Source organism: Typopeltis vanoorti, chromosome 15 (genome assembly GCF_054136105.1).
Source record: "Typopeltis vanoorti isolate ZY-2024b chromosome 15, IOZ_Tvanoo_1.0, whole genome shotgun sequence".
Taxonomy (NCBI): Eukaryota; Metazoa; Arthropoda; class Arachnida; order Uropygi; family Thelyphonidae; genus Typopeltis; species Typopeltis vanoorti.
In genome coordinates, this window is record NC_143563.1 from 63,478,833 (window position 1) to 63,494,104 (window position 15,272).

A 15,272-nucleotide genomic window follows, 5' to 3' on the forward strand; every position below is an offset into this window, starting at 1 on the left:
CTTATTTGCTTCCATATTACTGGGAGAGTATCTTTATTAATTCCTTTTAAGCTTCTTAGATTTTCTGATCGATGCACAAATAAGGGTTTTAACTTGCAATCATCAGCAGCATTTCCTCCTAATAGAATGATGCGATCTTTTCATGCAACCTGGCATTGAGGATTCGTCTTTTGCGATAAGTTCTTGCAGGCATCCGTTTCCAAAAAAGGCCCGTCTTGTCGACATTAAAAATCTGCGAGTAATTTCCTTCTTTCATCATTTCTTCTAATTTTTCCGGATAAGATTTTGCAGCTTCACCTTGTACTTTAATGTTATGCCAACCAGTTCACTTTTTATAGCGGTCAAACTACCCACTACTTGCAGAAAAGTTTCTTTGCAATCATCCTCTTTTTGGTCTTTCAGCATTTTAAAAATGGCTAATGCTTTAGTACAAATCGTTGTATAGGCAATAGCCATGTTTAATCATTGAGTTTGGTTGTTTATTCAAGCAGTTAACAGTTTTTCCATATGAGGAATTATATTTCTTTATTATGCAACCATAGATTTGACTGCATAGATTGCGCATTTTTTACTTTCAGATATTTTTCTTTATCCTTTAAAATGGTGCAAACTGTAGAAGGGACAAAAGAAAATTTCTCAGAAAGAGCTTTAACAGTGCGTCCCGCTTGATGGCTGGTAATAATTTCGCATTTCTTCTCTAACGTAATTGCTTTTCTTTGTTTCGTTTGCTCATTTTCTAGTTTTGCACTGTTGCTTCTTTTTGACATTGCTGGAAAAGTGAAAGGGTTAAAAAGAAAACAAAATAAAAAATCAGGTGTAATTGAAGAAAACTACGAATAACACACTCGCGTCGCCAAGGCTTGAGTGACTGAGGCTAGTTCTAACTGATCATTACGTCATTACATACTGCGTAATTCCCCGTACAAGCCCATTATCGCCTTCACTGCGCACAATTTAAAATAAAAATTTCCGATCCAAAAAAATTCGCGAAGTAAGAGCCACCTGTATTTTGATTTATTGCATCTAATGTTAATTAATTATACTTTTTATTTTGTATATTGTTGTCGAAAGTAGCCTAGTTTTTTTTTTGTTTGTTTGTTTGTTGTTGTTGTTGTTTAATGTAATAATTTTATTATTTAATAATTGTTTTTTTTTGTAATGGAAAATTGGATCCCAATGAGGAAAAGACATTAGGACCAGTGTGCAGAACTACCGAACCCGAAATGAGTCCACTGAAAGTATATGAGGGTCCGCTGAACTCGCTCATGGACTCTACACAAGCTTGTAATTGTGGGTTCCTCCGTCAATAAAGTTTCGCAGTTCGCCACTAATTGGTATTCCCACACAGACAGTCAACCATGAGAGGCGTTAGTGATTCAGACCTATCAAATTAAAGATTAACGCTACACCAAGCAGAACTTGCACATAATAACAGAAAGGCGATAGAATAAGGAAAACGACTCCCATAGCCTTACTCATTCATCGAAAACTGTAATAGCTCATTCTTTAATTCTGGTAATCAGACGGCAAAAACGAAATTAACGTATGGGTTCAAGATGTTCATAGGTATAACTATTTCGTCAATTGTTTTAAAAATCCAAAACTCATGTGCCGGAAGTTCCAGTTTTGTTTACCCTCTTGGGTACCTTAAAATCCCAGTATAAAACGCACAATTTATATCCATTTTAGCTTACTAAGAAAGGGGGAGGGGATTACAATGTACGATTGTGGTAATAGATACGTGTAATTACGTAGCCCTGATGTATTCGTCTCCCTTTAAAATAGTGCTCCTAAGTATCATTAGTCATAAGTCTTTCGTCACGGCGGTCGGTACCTAGTTATACAGATTTTATGAATGAACATGTTTGACATTATTGTGTTATTTTAATTTCAGTAAACTGACCTCACGACCGCAATGTCATACCTCATCAAAAAAGTCCTTCCAGACTGTTTATTATACAGTTAAGAAAGTGACACGATTGGTAATGCAAATCAGACGCCCATGATGTTTTGACGTATGAGCACACTGGATGACCAGAGCTGACTCGAAGTGATAAGCATGGCATCGGGAACCTTAAGAGCAGGGGATCAAATTTTTTTAAATAAAATAATTAAACGGAAAAATAAAAATAATTTTCACACTGTGCCTGCCAAAAAAAAAAACATTTACATTTACATTCGATTAATAAATAAATAATAATAATAATAATAATAAAAATATTACTTTATTCACATAATTGATACACAGTCAAAACAAGATATCATTTAAATAACAATTTGACTGGTGATACATATGGCTACCATATTTTTTGGAGAAAATAAAGGACAAATCGGAAATTGTTTCATAATAAGAAAAAGCAGGTTGCGATTATTTGTATTATTACTTTAAAAATTTTCATTTTGATACTTTTCACAAGAATGAACTTTTTTTTTTTAATAAATCAGGTTTGTGTTTTAAATATTCATAAAACTGTATACAATTCATGACAAAATTGCATTTGGTATGAGTGCATGCTTTCAATGTTTCGATTTTTAATTGGGTTTTTTCATTGGTCCACATATTGTTCACTAATGAAAATACTCGTTCAGTGGGGGGAGGGGGGGCATTAGATCCAGGGAGGCATAAGCAAAACTTCACACAGCTTCTATACTAAACACTTGGCTGTGTTTAGTATAGAAGTATCCCCTAATTGTTTTGAATATCTCTATTCAAAACAATTAGGGGATATTTCGGTTTTCTTGTAAATGATAAAGTTATAAAAATAATTTACACAATTTGTAATAAATAGCGATTATTTAAACAATATCTCATCAATTACCAATCAGATATTGTTGAAATATCGATTAAATAAACAATATCTCATCAATTATATCTCATCCATAAGTAACAAATCTTTATTCATGTATCAAGTACATAATAGTTATAATTATTTGCAGAAATTTATAATTATCCCGCAGCAGTGGCGCACTCAGGATTTAATCTCGGGGGGGGGGAGCGAGTTGAGTAGACGACTTGAGAATACACACTACGCATTGCATGCGAGCTATGACTGAGTATCTGCAGTCATCGCCAATACATGATACCTGTAATCTCCTCTGGCTCGGCTCAAACGAAGTAGCGCTTGGTCAGACTTCGTTCGCCCTTGCGTTCACAGCGGCCAGGATTCCCGAGAGCTATACGGTATTCCCACCTTATGTGACCACTAATTCATAAGTAGCATAGAAATGGATGACACGACACAACATAAATTAAAAAAAAAAAAAGAATTTTGATTAGGAAAAGATTTTTGGAAATTTTTCTAGTGTTTTTTTCCCCCCATTTTCTTTTTTTGGGGGGGGGGGGAGGGCAGTGCCCCTTGGCCTCCTCCCTAGGTGCGCCAATGTCCCGCAGAAACTAAAATATCCCCTAATTGTTTTGAGCAGTGTACAATGTACACACGCACATCAATATGTCTCGCCACTAGCGAGTGAAATGTCAAATGTCAAAAAAAAAAAAAAAAACCCATCAAACTGTCAAATGCGCCAATATTGAATATTGGCGCACCCATTTCACAAAATAAAGAACAAAATGGCCAGTTTGGAAAAAAAAAAAAAAAAAACCTAAAGGACAGAGCAATGAAATAAAGGACGTATCGTCACCGTAGTGATACAGAACAATTCAGATTCTACCCAAGAATCTAAGAATAGTCTGTCAGGTAGCGTCGTCGTAAAATATTGGGCTGTCCCAAGTAATGCTGTTTTTGTAGATCAGATGGAGTCACTTCTTGATGTTTAATTGCTGTAGATAGTTGGATTGCATCTTTGAAATTGCACCAAGTGCACCGATAACTGTTGGGATGATTTTGGTATGTTTAAGCCACAGTCGGCCAACTTCGATTGCCAGATCTCGATATTTGGTCATTTTTTTCAGTTCTTTGATGTAAATGTCACTGGTATTGCGATATCAATAGTCCAAACCTGTCGATGCTCGGTATTATTATTATCATTAATTCACACTACTTACACACACACACAACACCCAATGCCAGTCCATTCTAATGATGCACCATTCTATGAGAGAAAAATCTAAATCTCACCCCTTCTTAACAGCATTCATTCTCAGATCTGCGCACAGTAGCCCAAGCGAGGTCTAATCAAGGCCTTCTAAAGAGGCAAAATTATCTTTACACGTCAAAGTTCGTTTCAGTATTTGTAATTATTATTATTATTATTGTTAAGAGACATACGGGAGTCAGGAACTCATTGAGGAAGGCCATACTATTTGCATCAACTGTCATACCTGTTCTTGAATTCATTCACGCTACTTGCACACGCAACATCCAACTGCAACCCTACCAATCACGCACTACTCTATGAGAGAAAAATCTACCCCCCCCCCCCCATTGACAGCATTCATTCTCAACTTCTATGGATGCATTTGCGTCCTTTCCCTACCCTCCATAAAATGAAAAATTTCATCTACTGAAATTCTATATAACCCTTTCAGAAATTTGTAAGCCTCAATCACCTCTCTTTCACCTGTTTGCTAGTGTCCACAACCTACTAATTCTCAATCTGTGTTCATAAAGTGTATTCCACAATCCTGATATCATTTGTGATACTCTCTTTTGCACTCTCTCCGCTGTGTCAGAATCACCATGGAAACTGGGAGACCAGACCTTCACACAGTAAGTCTTGATAAGTGAGGTCTTATCAAGACCTTGTAAAGAGGCAAAATGGCTTCTCGATCTTTACATGTCAAGGTTCATTTCCGCATTGCCATTATTCTTTGAGTTCTATTTACAATCTGTGCTATTATGACCCTTGAGCTTCAACCTCCTGTCTATTAAAACTCCAAGATCCCTATCCTCATCAGTTTCTTGAAGCATAATCCCACCAATATAATACGACATTGGATATCATATCTAATTACACCAAAGTGCGTGATTTTACATTTATTCACATTGAAATGACAGCTATTTTCACATGCCCACATTCCAGCCTATTCAAATCATTTTGCAAGTACTGTATATCAGCAGCGCTCCTGATCACCCTACCTATCTTTGCATCATCAGCATATAGCTGTATGTCACATGTCAAATCCTTCCCGATTTAATGCACAGATTGAATAACAATGGACCAAGGACTGATCCTTGAGGCCCACCACTGGTTACCTTGAATCTTATAGGTTCACTCCCCTCCCCCTTCATACCACTTTTTGTTCTGTCAGTCAGCCATCCTCTTATCCATGCCAATAGTTTACCATCCAATTCCATATTCTCCCATTTATGCAACAGTATTCCATGATGTATTCTGTTAAAAGCCTTAACAAAATCCAAAAGTATCATTGTGTATCCATTCCCCTTGTCTACTTCAGTGGTAACATTATTCTAGAATGTGAGCAAGTTGCTAAAACATTACCTTCCCTTAGTAAACCCATGCTGTTAATTGCACAGCAGCAATTCTCTGTCAACCCATTTTATGCACCCTAACCAACTTTTCCAAAATCTTCACCATCACCACTCCTGAGATACTGATTGGTCGATAGTCGGATACATCGGTCTTTGCACCACCACCTTGTGCAATGGGATTACCATACATTCTTTCCGTTATGCATATAGAACCAGCCTCTAATGCCTGTTATATTACTATATGACAAGTATTAAAGGTGTCTGTTTGATTACTACTTGAACTTCTTGTGATGATTAAAACAGTTTTTATGTTTAATATCCGACAACATCTAATCACTAAAATGAAATTTCTTTCAGTCATCAATCTGATTTATTGAAAGAAATTATTCAAATTATATATCCGTGTCTGGGACTCACAGTATAACTGTGCCGTTGGGTGCATAATACACATGAACTCAAGATTGTACGGTCATAGCAGAATGACGCAGATAATTTATTATAGAGGAGAGTGGACTTCAGAAAACCAAGTCTAGAGCATAACTAAAGCCAAATACCAAATGTCTGGTCTAAATACATCTTATCTGTGACAAGTGACAGCCAAAATGACCATGTTCATAGGCTAACTTGTTTTAAGTTGAAAAGCTTCTTTCTCCTAGATTAGATTTGAACCTAGGTCTTTTCAATGGAAAGTATCACCATTATTGATTGATCTATGGAGACTCAGTTGAAGATTATGTGTTTTAATGCTATCTCTTTAATATCATCTTTATTCTTAAGTCGAAAAATGAGTCATTTTAAGAAGTGAACACTAGTAAATCCCTTATTATATTTGCTCAAAATGTCTGACAACTCATCATTATCATCAAGTTTTTCCGTGCCTACTGGCACATAAGGCTGCATCTGACAACTACTAGCCCTTATATTGATACCCACATTGTTCTTTTTATCATTGGTTGGTTGAATATACTCTGCAGAATTCCAAATTATTGATGCAGTGCTTCATGTTATTATTATTATTATTATTATTATTATTATTATTATTATTATTATTATTATTATTATATTATTGTGATAGTCTCCATGGAGTATAAGGTGTCATTGCTAGAGGTCATGATACATTACCTAATATATCATCTACAAACTACATCATCAACTACCCATTAACGGTATTTTTGCCTGTGAATTACTTTTGTTCTCTGGCTTATTTGTTATATGGATGATGAAAAACCTACTACTTCCATATAAGACAACTAATCCACTTTCAGTTCAAAGCGCCCATATAAAGATTCCTCTCATCATGACGAGAGAGTCAAACTCAGGTCTTTTCCAATTGAGGGACACATGTCATCATTCAGCTCTGCTATGGACGTTCTTAGACTTGTTAAGTCGATGCCAGCATACTGTTTATTTGAAAACTTAGCTGGCAACACAGTTAAACATAGTGAATCCAATAACATATAATCTAATGCCAGCCTAGATAGCCGAGTGGTTAGCGTGTCCGCTCTCCAGTCAAGAGGCTGCGGGTTTGAATCCCGCCGTGGGCAGGGATGTTTGTGATTGTCTGTGGAAATACTAGTGGGGGTCGGTGGCAGATGGTGTTGGTGTAGTTGCAGTCAGTTGGTGGATTGTGAGTGGCGGAAGCAGAGTTGTAGAGTAGATGTCCTCCCTCGATGAGTCTTTGGACAGAAATTTCTTTGGACTCCCTGGAGTGACAAATAATAATAATAATACTCTAAATAAGCTCTGAGAACTCATACTAGAACTAGACATGCAACTAGACCATACATAAATGCATATTCATATCACATCAGTTACTGAATCATGAAATGACCACATCTACAAAACTGGAACTCATGATAATGCAAACTTTTCTTAAAATTTACTTAAGGAAACCTTAGAAGTTTGGCAAATTCTTCCTAAGGTACGTTGTTCATGAGCTTACACGAATAAATTTCTTTATTCATCTACATGCATTTGATTAACAGCTTCTTTTCCTCCTGTTAAACATATAATTTTTTGAAGGATGAATGTCATTTGTTTTATGTTCTTTAGAAATTAAATTATCTACAGTGATTATAAATTGGTTCCTTCTGTAGCTCTGTGGATGTGGCATTTGTTTCCACAGTGCTAGGCTGCCTAAAGAAAGATGATTATAAGCCCGATTCTAGTTTCTGACAAAGAAACCTTTGTCATTTATATATATATATATATATATATATATATATATATATATATATATATTAGGATAACCAAGTAATTTTATAAACTTGGTTATTTTAACTCCTAATCCCAAGTATGCAAACAATTAAGTTTGCGCATGAAACAAAGCTCAAGTCTAAAGATGTTACAACACCAGGGCAACTCATTGTAAAGGTGAGTAAAGCTTTGATCACTATTCTTAGTATTTTCCCATAATGTCAAGCACTTCTCACTAGAATATGTATACTGCAATGCATTATGGATGGGGTTACTACCCAGACCGTTAATTACTTGGTTATCCTAATATACAATATCCCCAAGTTAAAAAATTTATTACATATATATATATATATGTAATATTCATCAAAGCTTGATTTACTTCCTCAGTCTTAAGTAAAAGGCTGGTTATATTCCACTAATTCGAGCCCTCCCCAAGAGCCTATGAGTTGTGGAAATACTTTCTGAATATGAATGTTGTGCCGAACAAAGCGACCTTTTGCAGCTGCCCAATTTTTAATCCATCTAACTCTAGTGCTTCTAGATGTTTTTTCAATGTTTTAGGGATGGCACCTAAAGCACCTGTTATTAAGGGAACAACTTTCGTTTTCTTTTGCCAGATTCGTTCAACTTCGACTTGCAAATCGCGATACTTTGCAATTTTTTCATTTTCTTTGTCATCAATCCGACTATCTTCTGGTACTGATATTTCGATAAACTGAACACTCTTGTTCTCACTTTTTTCAACCACTGTGATATCGGGTGTATTACATTCCAAGCTTTTGTCAGTCTGAATTTTGAAATCCCAGAGTATTTTAGCTTTTTCATTCTCAACCACTTTCTGGTGGACTTTATGCTTCTAATAATCTTTAGACACTAGTTTTTACATAAATGTCAGTGAATTATCTTGGCTACGTTATCATGCCTTTTACGGTACTCAATTTGTGCAATTTTGCTGCACCCACTTATAATGTGGTCTACCTTTTCTTCCTTTTCTTTGCACAATCTACATTTACTGTCTTCTTGAATTTTTTGTATTTTTTCCTTCATAACATTGGTTTTAATAGCCTGTTCTAGTACTGCAAAAATTATCAACTCTTTCTTTCTTTCTTTAGTGCTCCATTTCTCAACTATTGCCAGGTCAAGTTGCTGTCAGTGCTGTCCTCTATGCTGTGAAGGTATTTTCCATGCAATGCCTTATTTTTACATTTTTCAGTTCTCACTTTTACTTGGTTGGTTTTGTATTCCAATTTTGTCTCCATGGGTTTAAATAAACCCTCTTTACTTACCTCAATTAGAAATTTTTCCGTTGTTTGCTGCAGATAATCATTCAAATTTCGTTTTTCTTCTTCGATAACTTGCTTTACTTGTAATAATCCTCTGCCTCCTTTTTTGCGTGAGAGATAGAGCCTATCAATGTCACTGCGAGGATTGAGGGTATGGTGCATTGTCATTAATTTTCGAGTTTTTCGGTCTAAATCTTCCATCTCTAGCTGGGTCCATTCAACAATGCCTGCTAAATATCTCAGAACAGGTATGGCCCAGGTATTAATTGCTTTTATCAAATTTACAGCATTAAGCATTGACTGAAGGAGTTTTCTTAGTCGTCTTATGTATTCTGCTCTAGTTCTTTCTTTGATCTTATTGTGCAAAATTTCTGATGCTTCTAAAATTCCCAAATATTTGTAGCTATCTTCGTATTTTATTGCCTTGATTATTTCACCATTGAACAGTTCGATTTTGTTCAGAATTTCAAACTTCCAAACAGAATTTCTTGTTATTCCAGCAATTGCACATTTGTCTAAGCCAAAATCCCTTGATATATCTTGACTGAATATGTGCACAGTATTAAGCAATGATCCGAGTTCATTCTCTGATTTTGCGTACAACTTCAGATCGTCCATGTATAAAAGGTGAGATATCTTTGCACTTTTTTGCGCAGTTTGATAACCATGAGCAGTTTTATTTAAAATTCTGGTTAAGGGGATCAATGACAAGATAAACAATAGAAGAGATAATGAGTCTCCTTGAAAGATACCCTTTTGATGTTTACCTCTCCAATTTCTTTTCTATTCAGAACCAACGTTGTTTTCCAGTTTTTCATGCTGAATTGCAAAACTTTTTGTACGTTTTCGCTAATACCGAATAGTTCTGTGCATTTTAAATCCAACTATGAGGCTCCGAATCAAACGCATTTTTATAATTTATCCAAGCCATATGAAGGTTGGTTTTTCTACGTTTTCAGTTTTTCGGAATCATTTTATCAATCAGCCAGGGCCGTTTCTACATTTTGCGGGATCCTGTGCGAAATGGAAAAGTGGGAGCCCCTGAAAGTTAGTAACGTTTATGGAAATTTTAAATGGAAGAATATCTTGTTAATTAATTAATTAAACCAAATATGAAAAATATTTATGCACATAAATAAACAAGTATGCTCTTTAGCATCAATTTAAATAAAGGGAAAAAATTAGTTAAAAATAAATCTGTTTGTATATACATGATATATTATTTTATTATGCAAGTACACATTATCATATAAATACGCCAGAACAATGATTTATTTAATAATATAAATAATAATATAAAAATATGACAAAAAAATCAATTTTTACTATAAAGAATGAAATATATGTATAACAACTTATAAGATTTAAAAGAAATCTTAATATATTAAATTTTATTTAACCTAATGCGCTTATCAATAAAATCATTTATAACGGTATCAAAATTCAATTTTTTTTGCAATTTCATGCTCTATAGATATTATTGCCAGGAACGACAAACGTTCTTGTGACAGAAGATCGCAAATTGGTTTTTATTAATTTTAATTTGGAAAATGACCTTTCTGCTGATGCGACCGTAACTGGACTGGTCCATAATATTTTAAATGTCGTAGTAATATTTGGATAAATATCCGACAAATTATTTGCAATTATGAATTTTAACATATTCATGGGTGCATCTTCTGGAACAATATTTCAATATTTAGATAATTAATTAAAAATAATTAATTCATTGTAAAATTCAGATTCATCAATATCTGTATTTAATTTTTGATACAGCTGTTTGCAGCAAAATTTTAATTCATTTTCTGTCATTTTTCTTATTAATTTCATATCATAAAGAAATCCAAATGATTTTTCTGAATTTCATACAATTCAAATCTTTTTTGACAGATTGTAGAGCAGTATCTAAAATTACAAAAAAGAAATTTATCCTAAAATTATCTTTGTTATCACCTGTGTGTGACTCATCAGGCGTTTCATCATCAAAAAATACTTTTCTTCGATGTACTCGACTTTCTTTAAATTTAATTTCTATTTCTAATAGATTTGACAGTTCTTTAGCAATCTCAAAACAGCTATCAAATCCTGATATTCTCTGTACTGCACTAACTCTTTAATATGCTTAGTTGCTACGTCTATGGGAATTTTTGCGTTTTGTAATACTTTACTTACTAAATTAACTTTTGACAAAAGCTCATACCAAATTACAAGGCTTAGTATAAACTCAAATGAATCTATTTGTTCACATATATTGAAACCACTTCTACTTTGATAGTATTATCTGATGCTGTTTTAAATAATTCTTTTAGTGCATTTAAAAATTCTGGAATTTGAAAACGTACAGCTCTAACTGATTCTATTCTACATTCCCATCTTGTATCACATAACGGTTTTGGAGTTAATTGTTTAACAAATTTCTTTAATATGTCCCAACGTGAAGTTGAGGCAGCAAATGATGTATCTATTTTTTGTATAACATTAAAAAAAATTCTTGCTATAATTGATAAATTCAACATAAAAACCTGTTTCTCTACTCTTCCTAAACTAAGATCGATTTTAAGCAAATACAAACAAGCTCACAACCATCTACAATTCCCAGGAGTGTACAAAATCACGTGTGACTGCGGGAAACAATACTATGGCCAAACTGAAAAAATCCATCCTCCTACGTCTGGAAGAACACCAGAGGGACATTGCCTACAAAAGAACTAGAGCAAGTGCCCTGTCAAGCCATGTACTGTTTTCAGTAAACACAAATGATGAAGGCCGTCAACATGAGATAAACTGGACACCAACCCCAAACCTTCATATATGCCGTGACGAGGTAAAGCGACGCATAGTCGAGTCTAAGGAAATTGTTATGGACCCTCATCACATAAATAATAACCTTAGCTATGATCTACCGGACTCTCTCTGCTGTGCTATCCGATATTGGCACACGCGTGAAATCAGGCGCACGCAACTACTTAACAATAGAACTTCAACACGGACTGTAGCTACAATTCAAAGCTAACTGAATTTTATAATAGTCGTTTCATAGTGATACGATGTTTCTTATAGTGTTTACTTTCTTTCTATGTTCCCACGCCTGAAGAAGTCGGACAATCCGATGAAACATGTTGCGTTTTGAATAAATTTAATAGTTATTCTAGTCTCGGTTATATATATATATATATATATATATATATATATATATAATAGAAAAAAAAAAGAAAAAACACTGAAGCTTAAATAAACTATGAACATCATAAAGAGTCTCTATACATAATTGACATTAAATCGTTGTGGTTGTATTTAAAGCTGTTCTTTCGTTAGTTGTATTGTTGGGAAAGTACGTGCTAATAGCATCTCGTGAACGCCAGTACATGATTACAGCTGAATGACTATCTGGGAGGTTGTAGCTCAAGTTATTATTCAGATGAACAGGATTGAAGATGATTTCTCTAGATTCCACGATTTTTCTCTCTAGTTCATCATTGCAACAGAAGATGTTGGTAGATTTTTCCCAGCAGACTTTGTGACTTTGGCTTTCATCATTAGGATTAGCCGAGAAAAGGATATGACTTCATAATGCACTGGCTCGCTGTCTCTTGTAAGTAATGTCCCTCATGTGTTCTTCCCTATGCAATTCGACAGATTTCTTTTTTTTCTTTTATAATGTCACCTGATGAAGTCTGTTACAAGCGGAAACTAGTCGTGTTTTTATATTAAAACCTTTATATATATATATATATATATATACAGGGTGTTCGGGATAAATTTGACATATTTATAATTAATTATATTTTTCCGTAAGTTACATGTATTAACACACACTTCTCTTCATTTAAAAGTTTGGACCCTTCTTCATTCATATACAAGATGTCAGAAAGGATGGATAGCTGGAACCCACCTGAATCATGGAAGAGAATAACTTGTATCATGATGATTCGTGCCCGCCATCAAAATAAGGATATTACGACTGCTGCCCAATGCTCCCTGAATACAGTAAAAACAATCAGGCATGAACTAGAGACTTGCAATGGTGACTACGAGGATGTAGCAAGAAGAAAGATCCCTAGCAGACGATCTGATTACGTTCGTACAGCAGAATTCCTCGCAAATCTGCAGGAACAGGTGTTGAAGAACCCTGGCATTGGAATTCGGGCTTTGTTCGTGGAGTTGCTAACTGTAGTCAAGCCCTGGATAACAAGGGTAGCCAATGGTAGGCCGTATGTATGGCAGCAGGATTCGGCCCCTTGCCACACCTCTGGGAAAAGTCAAAAATGGTTGTCTGAAAATTTCTACGACTTCACCAGTCCAAATGTTTGGCCTCCAAACTCCCCAGACCTTAACCCCATGGATTATTTTGTATGGGGCGCAGTTGAAAAAGACACCAATCGCACTTCCAGTAATACAAAAGCCCAGTTAATGGATAAAATTAAAACAGTTTTTGCGGCCCTTCCCAGGGAGACTGTAGCATCAGCTTGTTCGAGGTTCCGAAGCAGAATTGAAGCTGTGATCGATGCTAATGGTGGTTATTTTGAGTAAATCTTGTTGATAGTATTGTAATTAACTCTGCCTGTAATGTTTTTTTGTCAATTCATTAAATTTAATAGATACAAAGAAGATTTTCTTTTTCCTTACGAAACTGTCAAATTTATCCCGAACACCCTGTATATATATATATTTGCAGAATAAAAAACATTAGAGGATTTATTTATTTATGATATAATCAATTACTTATTTTGCTTATTTCAAAATGAAATCAAAACTGTTCTAAGATCATGAAAGTTTTTTTCACTTGGTTAGACTATAATACATTTAGTTTAATCCTTTATTCAAAGTGTAAGCAAACAAAGTTTGCGCCTGAAGTATCTTCAGGACCTAGGCAACTCGTGGTAAAGGTGGACCAAGCTGTCATCACTCCTTTTAGTATCTCCCATAATGCAAAGCACATCTTCTTGTGGACATGAAACCAGTCTGGGTAATGGCCCTTCCCTTAATGCATAGCATTATGCATGTCCGCAAGGAGATGTGCTTTGCATTATGGGAGATTCTGGGACAAGGAGTGATGAGAGCTTGGTCCACCTTTACCACGAGTTGCCTCAGTCCTGAAGATACTTCAGGCACAACTTTGTTTGCTTACACTTGGAAAAAAGGATTAAACTAAATTTATTATGTTCTACGATTATGTGTAATGAAAATAGTTCTCCACTGATGTTTACTTTTAGAATTTAAAAAAATGCCTTTATTTCCTTTTTTTTTTTTTTTAATAGGCTTCAGTGAGGCGTACTTCATTTTTTGGATTTTCAAGTGCTCATCGATGTGGAGGAGCAATGATAAATAGGCAGTGGATTGCAACAGCTGGTCACTGTGTTGAAGAGTAAGTTATGAATATTTTAAGGTTTGTAGATTGATGATATACAGTTTTCTTTCAGATCTGTGAAGTCTTAGGATAAATCCTAGAGAATTTTACCATTATGTGGTTAATTGAAGAAAGTGTGGAAGACTGACTTTAGTTTCTGGTGGTACACAGATTACATACATAAAAGATATAGTGGAAATGTTCAGCAAATGTTTGTCAGCATATTTTATATTAAGAACCTGGGAATAGAACTGGGAAGAACAAAAGACAATAGTTCTTCATGAAATGAAATATTTGAAAAGATGCTTGATATTATAGTTGTTATTCCGTGATGCCTGTGATAACTCATTGCAGGAGAGCACTTTTCTCAGCACACATCCATGATTCAAAGATAAATTGCCAATGAGTGCAGTGTTGGTTTGGATACTGTTAATGCGATTTTAAAGATGTTTTGGGCACCTGTTCTCCTTCCAGGAAAGGAAAATGTGGACGAAAAAGGAAACTACACTTATTTAGGAGCCTCCCTTTAGTCCGAAAGACCAGGGTTTGATTCCCGTCAGTAACCTAAAGAACCCTTATCTGGTCTCTTTCGACGAAAGGTGAGTTAGTCAGTCTCATATGGAGGTTAGGGTTTTTTCACCCAGAAGTTCTGGTTTTTCGTCCCTCAGAACAGGCAATCCGACCCCGTGAACACACACGGATTACAGTCATGAATATACCCATCCTAAGGGATGGATGAGAAGGAAAGGATAAAACACTACTAGTTAGGAAAAGCAAAATAAATCAATGATTGTCTGCTGCAGACAAATAGAGACTTTGCAGCTAGTGGGATTGATGTTTCTGACATGACATTCCGTCGAAGATCGTTGAAAGCAGGGAGGAGTGTCCACAGACCAAAGAAAAAACAACTGTTGAAAGGCTATGCAGAAAATGAAGCTCCAGTGGGCAAAAGTGTACAAAGATTGGGTTGTTGAAAAGTGGAAGAAGGTCATATTGTTATTTCTTTTTCCAAGAAGAGAGAGTACCCTATGTTTGCAAATCAGCGGCTGAGAA

General features: G+C 35.2%; 1 protein-coding gene across 1 annotated transcript in view; it reads left to right on the top strand.

Moving 5' to 3' along the window:
* LOC150098817 (uncharacterized) overlaps positions 1-15,272 on the top strand; it is a 93,904-nt gene that overhangs the window by 35,112 nt on the left and 43,520 nt on the right. The window contains exon 4 of the mRNA XM_090405759.1: positions 14,131-14,237. Coding sequence (XP_090261885.1) covers positions 14,131-14,237 — 107 coding nt within the window. The remainder of the gene's footprint in view (positions 1-14,130; positions 14,238-15,272) is intronic.